The 21,939-nt window shown below is 37.3% G+C and overlaps 1 protein-coding gene across 7 annotated transcripts in view; it reads left to right on the top strand.

The window, feature by feature from the left end:
• Window positions 1-21,939, top strand: part of DGKB (diacylglycerol kinase beta) — an 885,919-nt gene that overhangs the window by 250,864 nt on the left and 613,116 nt on the right. For all 7 annotated transcript variants that reach the window (XM_044946500.2, XM_025290923.3, XM_025290920.3 and 4 more), the window contains 3 exons: window positions 5,458-5,507; window positions 10,261-10,335; window positions 15,028-15,147. In XM_044946500.2, the coding sequence (XP_044802435.1) occupies window positions 5,458-5,507; window positions 10,261-10,335; window positions 15,028-15,147 (245 nt within the window). The remainder of the gene's footprint in view (window positions 1-5,457; window positions 5,508-10,260; window positions 10,336-15,027; window positions 15,148-21,939) is intronic.

Below are 21,939 nucleotides of genomic sequence, written 5' to 3'. Positions count from 1 at the left end.
TTTGAAGTATCTGCTTGACTTTTTTACCTCTTCCTTAAATGCATTGTTGTTTTTTTTTTTTTATTACTGAGCTATATGGTCTATTCATAATATTCTAGAAACAAGTCCTTTGCTATATAGATATGTGTTCTGAAAATATTTTTTCAAATCTGCAGCTGACTTATTTTATTAATAGTCTTTTTTTGATGAACAGAAGTTCTAATTTTGATGGATTTTAATTTATCTACTGAAAAATACAGTCTTTGATGCTTCATATTAGCTTACATTGATTTATGAGGATGTTGTCCTATATTTTCTTCTAGAATCTTTAAAGCTCTGACTTAATGTAATTCAATTTGAGCTAATGTTCATACTTGGTGTGAAGTAAGGGTCATGGTAATTTTTTAGCATGAATATCCATCCAGCTGTTCCATCATCATTTTTTGTAAAGACTTTTCTTATCTCATTGAGTTGTTTTGGCCCTTCTTAACCATACATGTATGGATCTCTGTCCACTATAGCTCCTGTTGTTTTATTTGCATAGTCAATATGCCACTGTCTTGATTCCTTGGATTTTTATCAAAGCTTGAAGTTAGGTCATGTAAATCCTTCAGATTTTTTTTTTTTTCTTTTCAAAGTTTGGATATTTCAAGTTTCTTTTTTAATTTATATATATATGTGTGCTTAGTCACTCAGTCATGTCCATCTTTTTGAAACCCTTTGGACTGTAGCTCACCAGGCTCCTCTGTCCATGGGCTTTCCCAGGCATTGCCCTTTCCTCCTTAATGGCATCTTCCAGGCCCAAGGATTCAACCCAAGTCTCCTGTGTCTTCTGCATTGCCAGAAGATACTTACCTGCTGAGTCATCAGTCATGTGAATATTTAAAACAAAGCTGCTGTTATTTTTGTTGAGATTGTCTCCATTATATGGAACAATCTGTGAAGAATTTACATTTTAATATTAAATGTTTCAATTCATTAACATAGTATATCTTTATAGGTTTTATGTAGTTTTTCTTGGTGGTTTTATACGTTTTGCACAAAGGTCTTGTCCAAAGCGATAAATTTTTCTTATGTATTTAGGCTTTTGGATATTATTGTAAAAGGTATATTTTATGTTTCAATTTCTAATTGTTCTTTGTAAGTAATAAAACTGCAATTGCCTTTTTATCTTACCACGTCACTGAATATGTATACATATATATATTTATATGTATATATATATATTTATATGTATATATATATTTATATGTATATATATATATCAGTATTTATACATTATAATTTCTAATATAATATATAACCTATGTTATATAAGATGTAATACTTAACATAGTTATATTAGTTATATAAGTTCTAATATAGGTATAATAAATATGATACATATGTTTTAATGTAAGACATATCTCTCTCTCTCTATATATATATATATGATGGGGTTTCCATAGTAGCTCAGATGGTAAAAGCAGGAGACCCAGGTTAGATCCCTGGGAAGATCCTCTGGAGAAGGGAATGGCAACCCAATCCAGTATTCTTGCCTGGAGAATTCCATGGACAGAGGAGCCTGGTGGGCTACAATCCATGGGTTTGCAGAGTCAGACATGACTGAGCAATTAACACTTTCACTTTCATATATATGTATATAACATATTTGTTATGTAAGTTCTAATACATATGTAAGTTCTTATATATATGAAATATGTATGTATTTTTATATATAAGTTCCAATTCTTTTTGATGATTCAATAGCATTTTGTAAACATACAAATGCATTATTTGTAATTAAAGATAGTTTTAATAATTATTTTCTTATATGTATGCCAACTGCTTGCTGCTTCTCTGTGCACAGACAGCACCTTTCAGTGTTAGCCCCCCTGCCACACACACTTCTCTTCAATGATTACTGCTGCTGCCTGTCATCACCATGGATTATGAAAAGGTCCTTTTTTTCTTGGGTCACTACCATCTGATTAATCTAGGCTTGTGCTTCAGATCGGTAGAGGCTGCCTCATGTGCAAACTCTATTTTCAAGTCAGGCTAGTGAAGAAAAGGTATCTAACTTTTCATCTGTTATGGTGCTTTATAAGTCTGGCTTTTAGAATCTAGGAAGAAGTTACAGATGCTGCCCAAAATGAATGGCAGATACCCACACATTCACACCACGTGTGTGTGTCTTTGAGTTCATATTTCCATGAAAACTTGCCAGTAGGCTTAGGTTTTCCACCTAGCAGAGCTGTATGAAATTGTTTGGCATTTACGTAATCCTTATGCCAATAAAGATTAACAGAGTCACAACTGTCCCTCATTCTAAAATACAGTTAGGCTTTTGGGAAGTCCTTGCCTTGTTCCTGGCATTTAACCCCTTCTTTGAGTGGTGCAAGAATTCTTGCCACTTAAAAAGATATTTTTATCATTTTATGCTATACGAGAAAATCTTTTTTGTTTTTTATAAAATTTATTTTAATTGGAGGCTAATTACAATATTTTGGTGGGTTTTGCCATACATTCACATGAATCAGCCATGGGTGTACATGTGTTCCCCATTCTGAACCCCCCTCCCACCTCCTTCCCCATCCCATCCCTCAGGATCATCCCAGTGCACCAGCCCTGAGCACCCTGTCTCATGCATCAAACCTGGACTGGTTCACATATAATATATATATTTCAATACTATTCTCTCAAATCATCCCACCCTCCCCTTCTCCCACAGAGTCTAAAAGTCTGTTCTTTACATCTGTGTCTCTATTGCTGTCTCGCATATAGGGTCATCGTTACCATCTTTCTAGATTCCATATATATGTGTTAATATACTGTATTGGTGTTTTTCTTTCTGACTTACTTCACTCTGTATAATAGGCTCCAGTTTCATCCAACTCATTAGAACTGATTCAAGTACATTCTTTTTAATAGCTGAGTAATACTCCATTGTGTATATGTTCCACAGCTTTCTTATCCATTCATCTGCTGATGGACATCTAGGTTGCTTCCATGTCCTGGCTATTGTAAACAGTACTGCGATGAACATTGGGGTACACATGTCTCTTTTAATTCTGGTTTCCTCGGTGTGTATGCCCAGCAGTGGGATTATTTCCAGTTTTTTAAGGAATCTCCACACTGTTCTCTATAGTGGCTGTACTAGTTTGCATTCCCACCAACAGTGTAAGAGGGTTCCCTTTTCTCCACACCCTCTCCAGCATTTATTGCTTGTAGACTTTTGGATCGCAGCCATTCTGACTGGTGTGAAATGGTACCTCATTGTGGTTTTGATTTCTCTGATAATGAGTGATGTTGACCATCTTTTCATATGTTTGTTAACCATCTGTATATCTTCTTTGGAGAAATGTCTGTTTAGTTCTTTGGCCCATTTTTTGATTGGGTCATTTATTTTTCTGGAATTGAGCTGCAGGAGTTGCTTGTATATTTTTGAGATTAATTCTTTGTCAGTTGCTTCATTTACTATTATTTTATCCCATTCTGAAGGCTGTCTTTTCACTTTGCTTATAGTTTCCTTCGTTGTGCAAAAGCTTTTAAGTTTAATTAGGTCCCATTTGTTTATTTTTGCTTTTATTTCCATTACTCTGGGAGGTGGGTCATAGAGGATCCTGCTATGATTTACATCCGAGAGTGTTTCGCCTATGTTTTCCTCTAGGAGTATTATAGTTTCTGGTCTTATATTTAGATCTTTAATCCATTTTGAGTTTATTTTTGTGTATGGTGTTAGAAAGTGTTCTAGTTTCATTCTTTTACAAGTGGTTGACAAGTTTTCCCAGCACCACTTGTTAAAGAGATTGTCTTTTCTCCATTGTATATTCTTGCCTCCTTTGTCAAAGATAAGATGTCCATAGGTGCATGGATTTATCTCTGGGCTTTCTATTTTGTTCCATTGATCTCTATTTCTGTCTTTGTGCCAGTACCATACTGTCTGGATGACTGTAGCTTTGTAGTATACTAGAAAATCTTGAAATGTATAGTATCTATGTTGTGATAAGTTCTTTTTTTTCTTTTTAAAAATTTTATTATTTAGTATATAAGAACAATTATCATGGTTTGCAAGATATTTATGTCATTAAGCAAGCCCTAACATTGTATCCTTTAATTCAATAGGTATACATTTCCCCCTTACTTTTCAACATCTTTAAAGTCTGTTTCCATTTTATAATAAATAGGACATCATAGCTAGGTTGGTAGCATTTTTTTTTTCCTTTTAGTGATATGCAGGCTAGTTTTCATCACTGACTCAATGGACATGAGTTTGAGTAAACTCCAGCAGATAGTGAAGGACAGGGAAGTCTAAAGTCCTGCAGTTCCTGGGGTCACAAAGAGTCAGACATGATTTAGCTACTGACAACAGCAGGCTAGTTTTGCTTCTTTTAAATATCTTAGAATTTTTGAAATATAATACTCATTTTTAAACATGAAAAATAATGAGTTACAGATTAAAGTCATTTCATAACTATGTCTCCTAGTTGTCGCTGTCTTTAGTTCATGTTATAAGCCTCAGACATCAAGACTCTTCAGGAAATTAGACAAACCCAACACAACCCTCATTTCCATTCCTCTATTTTCACAGCTGTGGCATTCTTCTCTGTTTATCTCAGCGCAGCACCTGCAGCCTTTTCTGTAGTCTCCTGGTGGTGTGTGAGCTCTTCAAGGGGTCCCTAGGCCAGCCATGGACCTCTGCCATGCTGCTTTTCTGAGCTCTCTGCGGTGGAGCCAACAGCATCTTTTTCATGTTTGATTAGTTCAAAAATTGGTTACCCCATGAAACTAACCCTCAGATTTAAACAAATATATCATTATACCCATGGCAATAACATAGTTTTGTTTCTGCATCTTCTATCAGAAAAATTCCCTTATTTTACACTGTTTTCCTTTCACATGCTGTCTAATGATCAGTCAGATCAATGACTTATCTGTGTACCATGACCTATAGCTTTTGATACATGTTTGTGTGTGTCATCTTGCTTAATTATTACAACAAATATGTGTCTTAGGACATGGTGAGGATTCTCATAGTATAGATAAGAAAGCAGTGTTTGACTGAGCTCACATAACGATGGATGGCAGTTTTCAGATTATAATTGATCTCCAAACCTCTAAATAAGTTATTTCTTCGTATCCACACTGTTCTTTAATATCCAGACTCTGAATGTCTAAACTCCTTCTCTTCTGTTATTTTTGAATTTCCGTTTAATGATCTTGTAAAAAAATTTGAGCAAACAATAGCAGTTTGTCATGATTTCTAGCTGAATAACAAAAATCAGTAGAACTTATATCTGATATCCAGTACTTTTATTAATGATTAATGATTAATTCACATTGAAAGCTTAAATGATCCCATAAATCAGCTACTTGAAGGTGGGGAGGGATTTAGTAGTATTTATTTCTGACAGAAAATAAATTTTCAAGAGTATGCCTTATTTGAGCATTGATCTTACTCACCTCTAATCTTTTTTTCAACACCTCTTTTATTTCTAGTTATGTTTCGCCTCTATGACACAGATGGAAATGGCTTCCTGGACAGCTCGGTAATTTTTTTCTTCAAATTTTCTGTGAAAATTTAAGAGTAGTTTGTTCTGAAAAGTGCAATGAATAAATTTATAGCTATTACCACAGAAGACAAAATATAATTTCCATGCACTGATACAACATTTTTATCATCTGACTTTTTGAAAGCAAGTGATCAGAGGAAACTATTAGGATTATAGTTGTTGTATTAAGTAAGTTTACTACAGAAAAGTGACTTTTTATACAAAGAAATATAAAAAAGACCCCAGCCCTATCTGAATAAAGTGTAAGAGAAAGATGAGGACAATGCTCTAAAAAGATATCTCTCTATATATATATCAATGAGATTTGACACTTAGGAAAATGTCAAGAATATAGGTAGAATTTAAAGGAATTATAAAGTCAATTCAGTCATTTTATTATTTTCCCACTTTTTAAAGAGGCTTCCCAGGTGGTGCAGTGGTAATGAATCCTCCTGCCAATGAAGGAGACACAGGTTTGATCCCTGGGTGGGGAGGATCCCCTGAGGAAAGCATGACAACCCACTCCAGTATTCTTGCCTGGAGAACCCCATGAACATAGGAGCCTGGCAGGCTACAGTCCCTGGGGTCGCAGAGAGTTAGACATGACAACACATAGCATCCACACACGTTTTAAAAGTACTCTTAGTCTCATGCTGCTGCTAAGTCACTTCAGTCGTGTCCGACTCTGTGCGACCCCATAGATGGCAGCCCACCAGGCACCCCCGTCCCTGGGATTCTCCAGGCAAGAACACTGGAGTGGGTTGCCATTTCCTTCTCCAATGCATGAAAGTGAAAAGTGAAAGTGAAGTCGCTCAGTCGTGTCTGACTCCTAGCGACCCCATGGACTGCAGCCCACCAGGCCCCTCCGTCCATGGGATTTTCCAGGCAGGAGAACTGGAGTGGGGTGCTTAGTCTATGTTGATAAAATAGGCCATTATCTTTAAAACTGCTTTGGTAAACTTCCCTTTGAAAAACACCTTATCCCATTTTACAGTCTATCTATAGTTTTAGTTATAAAAAGAAATAGAAGAAAATATAATCTCACAGAAAGCAATAAATAAATGTTTATTTTATTCATAATATAGGCATATCATTCACAGCTTTCAGAGGAGTAGTTAGCTTCTTAGTTCTCAAATCAGAACCTTATAAATATATCTGTTTAACAGATGAATGTATATGTGTATTTCAGATATATTTTCTGTCTAACATTTTGTATATTATATCATGTCCTATTGTATGAAGAAAATATAAGAATATTACTAAAAGAATAAGTGTCAGATTATGGAAATTTTGAAGTACATAGGTACCTATAAAAACAAATGTTTCGATATACTGAATACTGATTAAAAAAAACATTTCTGACAACGAGTTTTTCTCATCATCTGATGTACTTCCCAATAGCAGAACTCAAACAGATTTTTACAAGCAGAGCAATGAAGTTGGACAGACATTAATGTAACACTGAGTAGGATAATGGTACATTAGCTTCTCCACAGAGAGATAAAAATATACAATTGCTCATTTAGAAATCTGAATTGATGCTGTGATTGTGGGATTTCTTATGCTAGGGTATTTCTAATTTTTCAAACACTGTTACCTTTAGTGCTTGGTAGTGTTCAGTTTTCGACTTAGGAATATTAAGCTGCATGATACATTCGCTCATTTTCTGGGGGCATTTCATGGCTAGTCATTTAGATTTTTTCTATATATGTCAATATGCTTATTGTAACACTTCTGACTATACTAATATAAATTTTCAAATCAGATTTGTTTTAATTTTTCTTTTTTAATAGTTCTATTACTTTATTTTTTAAAAAGTAATTTATTTAAATAATTTTCTTTTTAATTAAAGAATGTGTCTTTACTAGACTTTTAGCCATGGGTTGGCAACTAATTTGAAAATCCAGTCAAATGCTTTTTTTGGTCTCTGGACATTTTTTGGTTAACATATAATAGATTACTAACAATATTTATAATTATATTCTGAATATTATACAACAAGCTGAGGATAAATGTTTGCTTATGATTGAATTAATCTTTTTTTGTAAATAAAGCTCTATGGTTTTTGGCCACACAATTTTCTGCCCCAGGAGATTTTCTTCACCACCAGGTTGGAACTGCAATTCCAATGTCATTTTCTTAGAAATTTAAAGACTTAGCTGTCCATATATTGGAAATACAGCAGAAGAAAATTAATACTTTGAGAAATGACCAGTATGTCTAATAATACTAGTTAATATTATTGATTACTTGTCTCAGATAAGATCAATGTGTTTTATATAATATATTTAATCTTTGTAGCAACTCTATGAACTAGGTACTATTAGCATATCCATTTTTCCTGAATCTTTGAGAGGTTAAATGACTTATCTGATATCACATGCCCATACAATAGCACACCCCAAATAGTTTCAATTTCTCAAAACATATCCAGAGACTTCAATGGTCCCAAATCATTGTTGTTTAGTCACTAAATTATGCCCACTTCTTTGGCAACCTTAAGGAGTGTAGCCCACCAGGCTCCTCTGAGCATGGGGTTTCCCAAGCAAGAATACTGGAGTGGGTTGTCATTCCCTTTTCCAGGGGATCTTCCTGACCCAGGAATGGAACCTGCGTCTCCTGCATCTCTTTCATTGGCAGGCGGATTCTTAACCACTGAGCCACCAGGGAAGCCCAATGAGCGGATTGTCAGAAGTAGGAAGGTGTATATATGCAAAGATAAAGTACCTGGAAGATTAGTTACACACACACACACACACACACACACACACACACAGAAGTCGCTTAGTCGTGTCCGACTCTTTGCGACCCCATGGATTCACACACATACATAAATTCTAGCCTCTAATTCCAAAGTAGTAGTGTTAATTGCTCAGTCATGTCTGATTCTTTGCCACCCCACTGACTGTAGCCTGCCAGGTTCCTCTGTCCATGGTTTCTCCAGGCAAGAATACTGGAATGGGTTGCCATTCCCTTCTCCACAGGATCTTCCCAACCCAGAGATCGAACCCTGGTCTCCTGTGTTGCAGGCAGATTCTTTACCATCTGAGCTACAGCAAAGTCCTGATACTACACTTGATCGTGGTCAAATGTGTTTGAATTTTTTTCTTATCTGTAATAAATAAACACATTTGTATTTGCATTGTTTCTGAGACAGCCTATGTTATAAAAATAATACTTTTATGATTAGAGTTATATTTTTCAGTTTCTCAGAGGGATCCACAAATCCTTCTATCAAGAGAACCTCTTTAACCATATTTTCTTCTTCATTTTATATTAACCATATATATTAGATTAGAGATTTGAGTAGAGGAGATCAGCCCTGGGATTTCTTTGGAAGGAATGATACTAAAGCTGAAACTCCAGTACTTTGGCCACCTCATGTGAAGAGTTGACTCATTGGAAAAGACTCTGATGCCGGGAGGGATTGGGGGCAGGAGAAGAAGGGGACGACAGAGGATGAGATGGCTGGATGGCATCTCTGACTCGATGGATGTGAGTCTTAGTGAACTCTGGGAGTTGGTGATGGACAGGGAGGCCTGGTGTGCTGCAATTCATGGGGTCGCAAAGAGTCGGACACGACTGAGTGACTGATCTGATCTAATCTGATCTGATATTTTATTAATATGCTTTTCAGCTTTCTTCTTTTATACTTCTTATACTTTATCATACTATAAAACACTACTTCTAATTATATCATTTACTGACTTAAAATTATTAACATTCACAAAGTACATTTAGTCTGTTCTAAAGATACAGAAGAATTAAAACATTAAATAAATCAGTATGAAAATATATTTTAAGTTATTTAGCCAAGGCATCTATATTAACCAGCAGTTCTTTACAAAGTTGTCATTGAGCAGAAGAATGTGAAAATTCAAACTAAAATTCTGTCTCCTCATAAAATAAATTCTACATGCCTTAGCCTCCAAACCTTGACCTGAACACACCTCTAGCAGAGCAAATTATACCAATAAATGGCTAAAATAGTCAATATACATTCTCAGTATATCAGAATAAAAATAAACCTCAGAGTTACCCTCAAACGCTTCCTCCCACCCTTCCACACCTGTTCTCCAGCTGTGGAGTAAGAATACTTGGAGGGAATTTGGAACAGAGGGGACAAGGGTGTACCTGTGGCTGATTCTTATCGAAGTTTGATAGAAAACAACAAAATTCTGTAAAGCAATTAACCTTCAATTAAAGAACAAATTAAAAAAAATGATAAGCTTGTGAAATTATGCATGCTTCTACTTTCATCAGATACTGCTTTCCAAACAAAACTTTTCCTAAAAATCTTCTGCTGGAAGGAAATCTTTCTTTGTATAATTGTGCCCTCTCCTGGTGAAGCTTTCTAGACAACATCCAGAAGGAGCACTTAGTATAGTCGACTTCACAGTTGGCACAGTAGTAAAGAATCCTGCTGCCCATGCAGGAGACACAGGAGATGCTGGTTAGATTCCTGGGTCGGGAAGACACCCTCGAGGAGGAAATGGCAGCCCATTCTAGTATTCTTGCCTGGGAAATCCCATGGACAGAGGAGCCTGGAGGACTGTAGTTCATGGGGTCTCAAAGAGTTGGACATGACTGAGCATGCATGCATATGTTTACTTTTTATATAAAAGTAATCATTGCACTCTTTTAGTGTTTGAGCTACATGTTGAACAAATCAATTCCTGTAAGTCAAAGTTGAAGACTTACTAAGACCTTGTATTCATTCTGTCTCTCTCCCTCTCCTCTCCTCCTCCAGGAACTAGAAAATATCATCAGTCAGATGATGCACGTGGCCGAGTACCTCGAATGGGATGTCACTGAACTGAATCCAGTAGGTATAGGGATGATTTAACTCTTGGCTACTTTCTAGAAGGCACTTGGCTCTTTCACCTTTTTTGCCATCCTAGTATGTAACTGGGATTTGATTTTATCTTTTCATAACTCTTAAGTTACTATTTATAATCAATAGTCAAAGTGGATTCTGAGTATAAAATAATGTATGTGGTTTTCTGAAGTTCTTAGCAGTGATATCTTGCTTTTCTTTCTCATGGAGATTAATTTGAATGATGGTCTTAAATAAGTGTAAGTAAACACGCTGTTGATGACACTACCAAGGTCATATTGTGCCATGAAGAGTCAAATAGATACGTATTTTAGGATCTCCATGTTTTCCCTTATTTGGGAATAGCTGGAGTAGTCATTCTGAAAGAGGAAGAAGGGGATTATGAAGATGATAATGATGGTTGTCTGTGCACAGGGCACTGTTATCTTTCCTTCTGTGTTATTTAAGGCTTGCAACCCTAAGAGGTAGATACTACTGTTTACTCATTTTACACATGAGGAAATGGAGACCCCAAAGGTTTCTGTTTTAATTTATTTTATTGAAGTGTAGTTGATTTACAATGTTACAGTAGTTGCATTCTACTGTACAGCAAAATGATTCAGTTATACTTATATACACATTCTTTTCCATTATGGTTTATCACAGGATTGAGTATAGTCCCTATGCTATCCAGTAAGACCTTGTAGTTTATCTATCCTGTGTATAATAGTTTGCATTTGGTAACCCCAAACTCCCAGTCCATCCTTCCCATCCACCTCCTTCCTACAAGCACAGGTCTGTTCCCTATGGCTGTGAGTCTGTTTCTGTTTTATTGGTAAGTACATTTGCATTATATTCTAGATTCTACATGTAAGTGGCATCATATGGTATTTGTCTTTGTCTGGCTTACCTTGCTTTAAATGATAATATTTAGGTCCATCCTTGTTGCTGCAAATGACATTATTTCATTTTTTATGGCCGAGTAATAATCCATTGTGTCTATATAACAGGTCTTATTTATCCACTTTTCCATCAATGGACATTTAGGTTGCTTCCATGTCTTGGGTGTTGTAAAAAGTGCTGCAATAAATATTGGGGTGTATGTATCTTTTTGAATCATAGTTTCCTCCAGATACATGCTCAGGATTGCAGGGAGACTCCAAAATGTTAGTGAAAGTGAAGTCGCTCAGTCATGTCCAACTCTTTGGAGACCACATGGCCTGTAGCCTACCAGGCTTCTCGGTCCATGGGATTTTCCAGGCAAGAATACTGGAGTGGGTTACCCTTTCCTTCTCCAGGACATCTTCCTGACCCAGGGATTGAACCCAGGTCTCCCGCATTGTAGGCAGACACTTTACTGTTTGAGCCACGGTATTAGTGACTTGCCCCCAAACTCTCTAGCTAATTAAAGATCGAGCTAGGAAACATTAATCACATTGTTTAAAGAAACAGTATCGAACAGTGCCTATAAGAGAATAAAAACCTCTTGTTTTCCATAGATTTATATCCAAGTTACCAATATTATTCAAATGTGTATTAAAACATAAGTGGTTTGAAATTTTTACTTCAGTCACAGGTAATATTTGGGGGAGAGTTAATGAATGTTATTGATTTTAGTTTCTCTTTGAAACCAACTCAATGTAGCAAATTGTACATTAGTTAAGTAAATAAAAATCAATTTAATTTAAATGTTTTACATTTTATATGAATACAAAGAGCCCATTTAACCACATAAATTCCCATTTATGCAGTCAGCTCCATGGTAATGGCATGATAATGTGATAGGAGAGCTCAAATCACATTTTCCTTGCATTGCAAACTAATGCAGTTAAAGTGCAACCAAATCAGTGCAATGCTGTGTACGGGGCCAGCACCATTCTTACTGGGATCAGGGTTTTCCAGGTTTCAACTCAGCTGGTTTTTCTTTTTCCTTTTTGAATGTGGAAATGCATATGCTGTACACATAATGAGTGGCAGATATCATTAACAAAATTTCAGTTTGCATTTGGAATAATAAAGTAGATGGTAACGTATTTAATTAGAAGAATATCTCTTGATTCACTGTAATACTGTTTTCACTGAAATCAAAGGACTTCTTGTGAGTTCTGCTGCCTTTGTTGGTTGTGTTTATGTAAAACAGCTTTCTCTACCGTACTTAATACCTGTGAATATAATTTATCTATTAATCAAGCCTCCTGTGCTCAATGGAGTAATAAAGGGAAGAGGACCATTTTTTTAGTCAGCTTTCTAAGCAGACGGAAGCACCGCTACGTCACAACAAAAGTATTTGGTGGTGGTGGGGTTTGAGAAAATGGGGATCTGGATGCTCTGTGGAAGGGATAGTGGTGGCTGGGTAGTCTAATTAGAACAAATACATACTGGAAAATGCGATTAATAAGCTAAATAGCAGTATTAGTCATTTGTGGCATATACTAATAAGTCTGTCCTTTCTGTGGGCAGTATAGTGTCAAGATAAAAGCCTTGCCTGTGTCTGTAGCTGCTGTCATAATACCTGCCTCATCCTGCCTGATGATTCAGCAGCTCTCCCTGTTTCAAGCATGTGTGTACTTTTATATACATTGTTTGACTCTTAAGTTGGCATGATAAATAACGAGAAGGATACATTTGATGTTGATGGCAGTTAGTAGGGGAGATGAGATGTCCTTGAACAGAGTTCTTAAAAACTAATCCAGGCTCTCCCATTAGATTTACTAAGTACGAAATGAATGGATCAGTTCTCTGAAACAAATGCTCTGTGTTTTAGTTCTCATCCTGTTTGTTCATTTCTGCTGGTTCATGAGAGTGCCTTCAAGAGGCAGGGCCTTTTAATCAGACCTAATGCCCAATTTTAAATGAATTCCCTTGTCCTTCATTTTAAGAGTAATGAAACTATTACAGCATCATTTTTTCCCAACAAGACTCTTTCCAGTACCTATAGATACACTTGTTTCTAGGAAGGAAAATTATCTGATTTTAAAATACTTCTTGAGGAAAAACACCAATCAACCAGGTTCAGTGATGTTGAGGCAAATGATCCTTCTATCAACAAACATATCAAGTATTCCATTCATTGCACCTTTTCAAATTTTTCTTCTGATGCGCTCTGTGTTTCTTTCTTGGTTTTTTTTTTTTTTTTGAATGGATTAAAACTTCCATATTAGATAAAGGTGGGGAGTTACTTCCTTCCCTGCATTCTTCCACATTTTCCTCTTTGCTGCCATTAGATAGGAGGTACTACGCCTTTCCAGCAGCCGAGGGTAATATAATGTCTGCTAATGTAACATAGGGCTTCCCAGGTGGCACTAGGGTGAAGACTCTGCCTGCCAGCACAGGAGACACAAGAGACGTAGGTTTGATCCCTTGGTGGGGAAGATTCCCTGGAGAAACACAGGGAAACACGCTCTAGTATTCTTACCTGGAGAATCTCATGGGCAGAAGAGCCTGGTAGGCTACAGTCCATGGGGCCACAAAGTTGGACATGACTGACCCACTGAACATACAATATAACACTAACAACAGCTATATTAAACTTACTATGTATGCTAGATACTCTTCAAGGATACTTAGACTGTATTAGCACATCTAACTCTCACACCAACCCTTGGAGTTAACAACACATATTAGCACTATGCAGCCAAGAGGTAAATGTATTCCACATACTGTGGAGAACACTTTGGGATACTGTATGCAAGTCATCTTTAGAAAAGAAATCTAATCCAAATGGTCTGATTGTTTAACTTCTTGGCTCTATTAAGTTCTGATAGGCAATTAAAAGCGACTTAATTCCCCTGCCCCATACCACTTAGCAAAGAATTATTTCAGCTCTTTGCCATGAAGTTAATTTGTTCAGTCATTATCTGGCATATATTTGAATAAAAAAAATAATCTAGAGACAGCAATTAAAGATCACTTTCATCCATAAATTAAAAGTACCTTTTTGTTTAAGCTCTGCCGTTCAGTGAGAAAATATTAAAAAGTGAAGCAATTGTGTCTAAAAGTTGATCAGTATAAGTAGTCATGTTCTAGAAATCATAGCAAAACTACTATTATTCTCAATGACAGGATTAACATTGTACCAAGTTATCTAGATAGTTACCTCAACTTCCCAGTTAGCTGCAGGTGTGTGTGTGTGTGTGTGTGTGTGCGTGTGCATGTGCGTGTGTACCTGTGCACATGTGGGTATGCATACTGAGTCATGTCCAACTCTTTGCAACCCCCTGGACTTTTAACCTGCCAGGCTTCTCTGTACCTGGAATTTTCCAGGCAAGAATACTGGAGTGGGTTGCCATTTCCTTCTCCAGGGGATCTTCCCAACCCAGGATTGAACCCGTGTCTCCTGCATTGGCAGGTGGGTTCTTTACCAGTAGCACCACCTGGGAAGCAGTTCGCTGCTAGTCACAGTTTATTGGGCTTCCCTGGTGGCTCAGATGGTAAAGAATCTGCCTGCAAGGCAGGAGACCCGGGTTTGATGGCTACCCACGCCAGTATTGTTTCCTGGAGAATCCCATGGACAGGGGAGCCTGGAGAGCTATATAGTCCATAGGGTTGCAAAGCAACTTACACACACACTCCTGAAGCAACTTACACACACACACACACACAGAGTTTATTATAATCAATTCATTGTAATACTTGGTTATATCACATGAAACTTATTTTATTGATTCATTTTCAAATTTTTCCTCATCTTCTCTATTCCAGATCCTCCATGAAATGATGGAAGAAATTGACTATGATCATGATGGAACAGTCTCTCTGGAGGAATGGATTCAAGGAGGCATGACAACAATTCCACTCCTTGTGCTCCTGGGCTTAGAAAATGTAAGTATTTACATAGATGCGGTAACATGATGGTAAGTCAGTGGAGGTCTCTTTTATACATTTTGATTATAAATTCATCTATTTTCTACAGTTAAGTATTTATTGAGTGCCTGATCCTTCTAATATGTATGACACTGTGCAATTTAACAGTAGCTCCTTGTATAATAATACTTGCCATGAATATATTAGCTCATTTTAGGTATTACCTTATTATTTAATACATGATTGCTCTCTTTTCCCCACTATTTAAAGTGCAATCTAGTTTAAAAATTATTGATCTCTTTTTATCTAATGGAAGAAACACCCCAGCATGACTGCATGCTGTGGTTCTTATCACACTCCATCCATTTCTATACTTCTTCTCCTCATGAAGATGATCTAGTTTATTGGTAAGCAAACCCGTAAGTGGAGGAGCCAATTATAATTGAGGTGGTTGACTCTATATATACATAAGTGTATGCATATTTTGGACTTGGCTTCCCTGTTGGCTCAGACGTTAAAGAATCTGCCTCCAATGCAGTAGACCCGGGTTTGATCCCCATATCGGGAAGATTCTCTATTGAAGGAAATGGCAATCCACTCCATTATTCTTGTCTGGAGAATCCCATGGAGAGAGGAGCCTGGTAGGCTACAGTCCGTGGGGTCACAAAGAGTCGGACACAACTGAGTGTCTAACACTCCACAGCACTCCATATATATTGTCGTTCAGTTGCTCAGTCGTGTCCGACTCTTTGCGACCCCATGGACTGCAGCACACCAGGCTCCCCTGTCCTCCACTATCTCCCAGAGTTTGCTCAAATTCAAGTCCATTGATGCAGTGATGCCATCTAGCCATCTGATTCTCTGTCACCTTCTTCTCCTCCTGTCCTCAATTTTTCCTAGCATCAGGGTGTTTTCCAATGAGTTGGCTTTTTGCCTCAGGTGGCCAAAGTATTGGAGCTTCAACTTCAGCATCAGTCCTTCCAGTGAATATTTAGGGTTGGTTTCCTTTAGGATTGACTGGTTTGATCTCCTTGCTATCCAAGGGACTCTTGGAGGCTTCTCCAGCAGCACAATTAGAAAGCATCAATTCTTCAACGCTTAGCCTTCTTTATGTTCCAATTCTCACATCTGTACATGACTACTGGAAAAACAATAGCTCTGACTATATGGACCTTTGTTGGCAAAGTGCTGTGTCTGCATTTTAATACGCTGTCTAGGTTTGTCATAGCTTTTCTTCCAAGGAGCAAGCATCTTTTTGTTTTCCTTACATAGCGGTGGTCTGTCACAGTTTTTCCTTCTAGTCCTGTCAATGTTTTCTCATATCACTGCCTCCAGTGGTAATTAAAACTGGTGGTTTGGGGAATAACATACCAACCTCAGATTGGACTGTGATATGATAGTGACTTTGAATCTAGAGCTTACTACCCCAGTTTGGTTGAATTTCGGTAATAGTTAATTTAAAAATTCAACACTGGATTTTTACACTTAGCTTTAATAAACAAGAATTAACTACCACATTCAGATAGTATACTGTATAATTAGATTCAAAGAGCGTTACTTATGGAAAGCAGCATGGCACATGGAATAGTTAAAGTTTTGAGATGCAAGATCATTGTGTTCATTGCTTCTCTGCTTTTTCAAGTATTTGTTTACTGGCTGCCCTGGATCTGTGTTGCTGTGTGTGGACGTTCTCTAGCTGCAGAGAGGGCTACTCTCTAGTTGCGGTGCGTGGGCTTCTCACTGCAGTGGTTTCTCTTGTTGCAGCTTGCATGCTCTAGAGCACAGCTTCTGTAGTTGTGGCAGCTGAGCTTAGTTGCCCTGCAGCATTGGGGACTTCCTGGACCAGGAATTGAATGGTACCCCCTGCATTGCAAGACAGATTGTTATCCACTGAACCACCAGGGAAGCCCCTGTTACACTTCTTGTTACCAGCAATAACATTTTTTCAAATTCAAGACTCTGCTATAGTTAACTCAAGATACCCGATTTTTAAGTCAGTTCCCAAGAGCTCTTGCAGTCTGTGTGAAATATGTGATAGTGTGTAAAAATATGTTGCACATTTTTACATATTATTTTGGGAATACATAAATGGGCTTTGGGATGGTGGAATTCATCTGTTTCATCTGGATCTTCAAATTCTTTTACATTCAGGTTAATCTTATGGGGCCCATTGGATTTTAGCAATGGTCAGAGGAGGGAAAAGTAGAATTACTAATAAATGATAAATAGGAAATTAATCTTAAGGTAAAAAATTTATTAAATCAAAGATAATATCAGCCTTATTAATAGATACATAGTTCCACATTTTGAGAATTAATGAAGCAATACTTCTTGTGTCTGATGTTCTTATACTATACATAACCTAGTATCTTCTTGTAATAACTTACTATGTATCTCTGCATCAAAAATATTTGTTTCATTTTTTAATATACCTTTGACAAAGGCATATGTAAGTCAGAATATTGGGTGAAAACAGAAAATAAACTGACAAAATCTTAACTTCAGAAGGTTTGGTGTATGTTCTGTACTGAAAAATAGTTGGTATGACTATTCAAGATGTTCCAATGATAGTGGTTCCTGAGAATGGAATTTTATATTTTTAAAACTAATTTTTTTTAAACATTTATGGAAATTCTAGTATGAGAGAAGATTTAGGAATGAGCAAGTAAATTATTTGATAATAGCAGGTTTGACAGGAAACTGGGGAATTGGAAACATCTATATTTTTAATATCCCAGAAAAAAATTTGAAATAATATTTTTCTTTGGAAGACATTGCTTACAAATTTTTTTACAGCTTTACTAATAAGTACAGATATTTGTGAAATTATGAACATTGCCTGGGTAAATATAGTCCACAAACCTGTATGCATGTTACTTAAAAATACTTTAAACAAATATGGTATACCCCAGATACTAGAGGGCTTCCCTGGTGCCTTAGAGGGTCAAGAGTCTACTGCAATGAGGGAGACCCAGGTTCGATACCTGGGTCGGGAAGATCCCCTGGAGAAGGAAATGGCAACGCACTCCAGTACTCTTGCCCGGAAAATCCCATGGACGGAGGAGCCTGGTAGGCTACAGTCCACGGGGTCGCAGAGTCGGACATGACTGAGCAACTTCTCTTTCCTTTCTTTCCAGTTTCTAGCAGCAACTTCTTTAATTCAGCAGAATGAAAGTTCTTTGCCATTAATTTCCATCATGCTAATGTTACATAATTTACTTTATATTGATATTCTTAGATTTATAGTGTATGTGTTTGGTTAAAAGATTTTTTTGGGGGGATGCTTCAGTTCATTTCAGTTCAGTTCAGTCACTCAGTCGTGTCCGACTCTGGGACCCCATGAATTGCAGCACTCCAGGCCTCCCTGTCCATCACCAACTCCCGGAGTTCGCTCAGACTCACGTCCATCGAGTCAGTGATGCCATCCAGCCATCTCATCCTCTGTCATCCCCTTCTCCTCCTGCCCCCAATCCCTCCCAGCATCAGAGTCTTTTCCAATGCTGCTGCTGCTGCTGCTGCTAAGTCGCTTCAGTCGTGTCCCACTCTGTGAGACCCCATAGACGGCAGCCCACCAGGCTCCCCCGTCCCTGGGATTCTCCAGGCAAGAACACTGGAGTGGGTTGCCATTTCCTTCTCCAATGCATGAAAGTGAAAGGTGAAAGTGAAGTCACTCAGTCGTGTCTGACTCTTAGCGACCCCATGGACTGCAGCCTACCAGGCCCCTCCGTCCATGGGATTTTCCAGGCAAGAGTACTGGAGTGGGGTGCCATTGCTTTCTCCGTCTTTTCCAATGAGGGGGTACTTAATGGGAGAAATTCGGGGTTCAAAGAAACCTGAGCTGCGTTCCCAGTGATGGCCACTAGATGGCAGGGCTACATTGTTTAACATTTGTAGATGGCCTATGAGATTGGATGTTTTCCCTTTGAAGAACAATTCTGAGAGTGTTTTCTTCACTTCTTAAAAAAAAAAAAAAGCTGATAATGTTTTTAATATTTCTTTTGTAAAATAGGTAAGCTATTAATTATATTCACAAATCAGAGCATCTATTTGTTAAAAAGAGCTTTTTAATTCCCAGACATGTTAAGTGTTTTACAAACAAGGAATAACATAGTGACAACTGAGTGATGAGGGCCTTTTCTTTTTAGTAATTGAGATTTATTTCCTTTTCTGTAGGCAATTAATATGCTATATTATTACCTGTAGAGAATTTAATTCATGGAGCCATTTCCCCCATACCCTACCCGCTACTTTTACTTTTCAGATTAGAAATCTAGAAGTTTTAGGTTGAATTCAGCCACTTAATATGAGGCCTGTCTTATTATGTTGTCCTATATACTCTTGTCTATTGTCTATTATGAGCTCAGGTAGTAGATGCTAATTGACAGTGCCTGTTAAATACCACGGTGTATTTGAAAATGGCCGTGGTGTACGTCCCCAATTACACAGATAGAAAATTGTCCTGGGAGAGCAGTCCTCACTTGTAATGTTAGGCAGAGCAGCTGTGATTTTACTGGAGTTCAGTTTTCTCCACCAACAGGATCTTTAAAACTACACTGTTTTACATTATACCTATTTTGGTGCCAAAAGCAGAATCGTAGTTTATCAAAACCTTGTTCTTTATCAAATGCTAGAGGGTAAGAGTCATTTTCTTTCCCTTAGAAGGAGTCCTTCAAACTTCATGAGACCCAGTATAAAATGATATAGTCTGTCATTTGGGGGGGGGGGGGTGCATTTGATAACATTAAAAAATTTATGTATGACACTGAGTCATTCTTCCTTCAGCATTCATCTCAATTAAGAATATGTTTTTTTTTAATCTTACCTTGAATGGATAAAATTTATTAAAATAACTGTGTCTAGCAATAAACTCTGAATGATGACAAACTTTGCCTATTAAAGGACAGATAGCAAATAGTTTAAAGTTTGTGGGTCATAAAGTCTCTGTTGCAACTGCCAGACTCTGCCACTGAGGTGCAAAAGCAACCACAGACAGCACCTAACTGAGAGAGCAGGGCTGTGTTCTAATAAAACTTTATTTACAAAAATAGCTTGTTGGCTATGTTTGACCCAAGGGCCATAGTTTGCTGACCCCTGATTTATTCTATTGTTATTATGCCATATCACAAATTACATATTATATATTCTGTCATAAAATACAATGAGTTTTAACTGGTTTTAAATCATTTTGGAAAGAAAAGTCTGATTTAAAAAAAAATAGATCAATTAGATCATTCCAGTAAGGACCCATGAAGAGATGATAGAATGGCAGTTAACATTATCAAATTGGCCTTCACCCTGACTTGGTTTGGAGAAGAAAATAGCAACCCACCTCCAGTATTCTTGCCTGGGAAATCCTGTGGACAGAGGAGCCTGGTGGGCTACAGTTCATGGGGTCACAAAGAGTTGGACATGACTTGGCGATTAAACGACAACAATAACCGGCTTGGTTATGAACAGACCAGGTGATTTTGTTGCTAGACAGTCATCTTCTCTGGACGTGTTCAAAGAAGTTAGTCAGGAAATTCCCTTTCCTTTTCTAATATTCTTTCAGTTCAAACGTTTGTTGTACTAGATGAACAAGATAATTAATGATGCCGTGAGCGTGTCCTAAGTTGCTCAGTCGTGTCTGACTCTCTGCGAACCTTTGTACTGTAGCCCGCCAGGCTCCTCTGTTCATGGGATTCTCCAGGCAAGAATACTGGAGTGGGTTGCCGTTTCCTTCTCTAGAGGATCTTCCCAACCCAGGGATTGATTCCACGTCTCTTATGTCTCTTGCATTGGCAGGCAGGTTCTTTACCACTCGTGCCGCCTGGGAAGCCCCAATTAATGATGTTCCAATTCCTGAAATCTTTGATCTGGGATCATTGTTAGATTTTTCAAAGAAAGTTTCTAAATTCACACTATCATAAAAACTGGAATACAGATTTAAATAGAAGCCTGGCTTAAAATAAGGATACCTTAAATTCTTAGTCTTGGATTGTTGGTGCCAAATCTGGCCTGTGTGATTTTTGAATGGTTATTTATTTTGACTTCTTTATTTTTGTTCAGAGTCCTGGTTTTTAAACCCTATAGGCAGTTTACAGTTTAAGCTTTGCCATTGTTTTTAATGTTTTGGTATATGTATTTTTGTGCCTGATTCAATAAAGTAAAAGGATTGTTTGGTTTGATTTCTGATGAAAATTGTCCCCTGGTGAATATGAATGGAGAGCAGAAGATGATGTATTCTAAGCTGTATTTGGAAAAGTAATGTTTCACACTCTATTTTTTTAATTTGGTTGCAATGTTGCTCTGCTGTTTATACATTGCTCAATCAGGAAAGGAGTTATGAAGCTGGATAAATGCAACCATTCTTGAGATTCCACATCAGGTCATTCAAGGAAAATAACCATGTGATGTTACAGTCTGTTGAATTGGCATTTGAACCATAAGATTATCAGGGTCTGAGCCTGATTTCAGAAAGTGCGATCTGGAGAAGAATAGTTGGTTGTAGCTCTGCTCAGAATTTTAAAACTTCTCTCTACATTTTCTTTTTGTCTAAAAGGGCAGTTTCTTTTGTATTGTTATATTTTTTTGAGACCTTGAACAGAAAAGTAAGATAATTTAATGGTGCTTATTGTTGATTGAGTTGGAATCCATTTGCAACCTTAGCTCTCTATGTGTTGTAATTGAAGGCAGTTGAAATGAGCTTAGCAGGGGAATGGGAGCATTCTGGCTTTGACATCAGTGAAATTTCTCCATGACATTTTTAGAAAAGGTGTGTGTGTGTGTGTGTGTGTTAGTTGCTTAGTTGTGTCTGACTCTTTGCAACCC

The sequence above is a fragment of the Bubalus bubalis genome, chromosome 8, assembly GCF_019923935.1.
Source record: "Bubalus bubalis isolate 160015118507 breed Murrah chromosome 8, NDDB_SH_1, whole genome shotgun sequence".
Taxonomy (NCBI): domain Eukaryota; kingdom Metazoa; phylum Chordata; class Mammalia; order Artiodactyla; family Bovidae; genus Bubalus; species Bubalus bubalis.
This window is presented reverse-complemented; position numbering and strand designations above follow the sequence as displayed.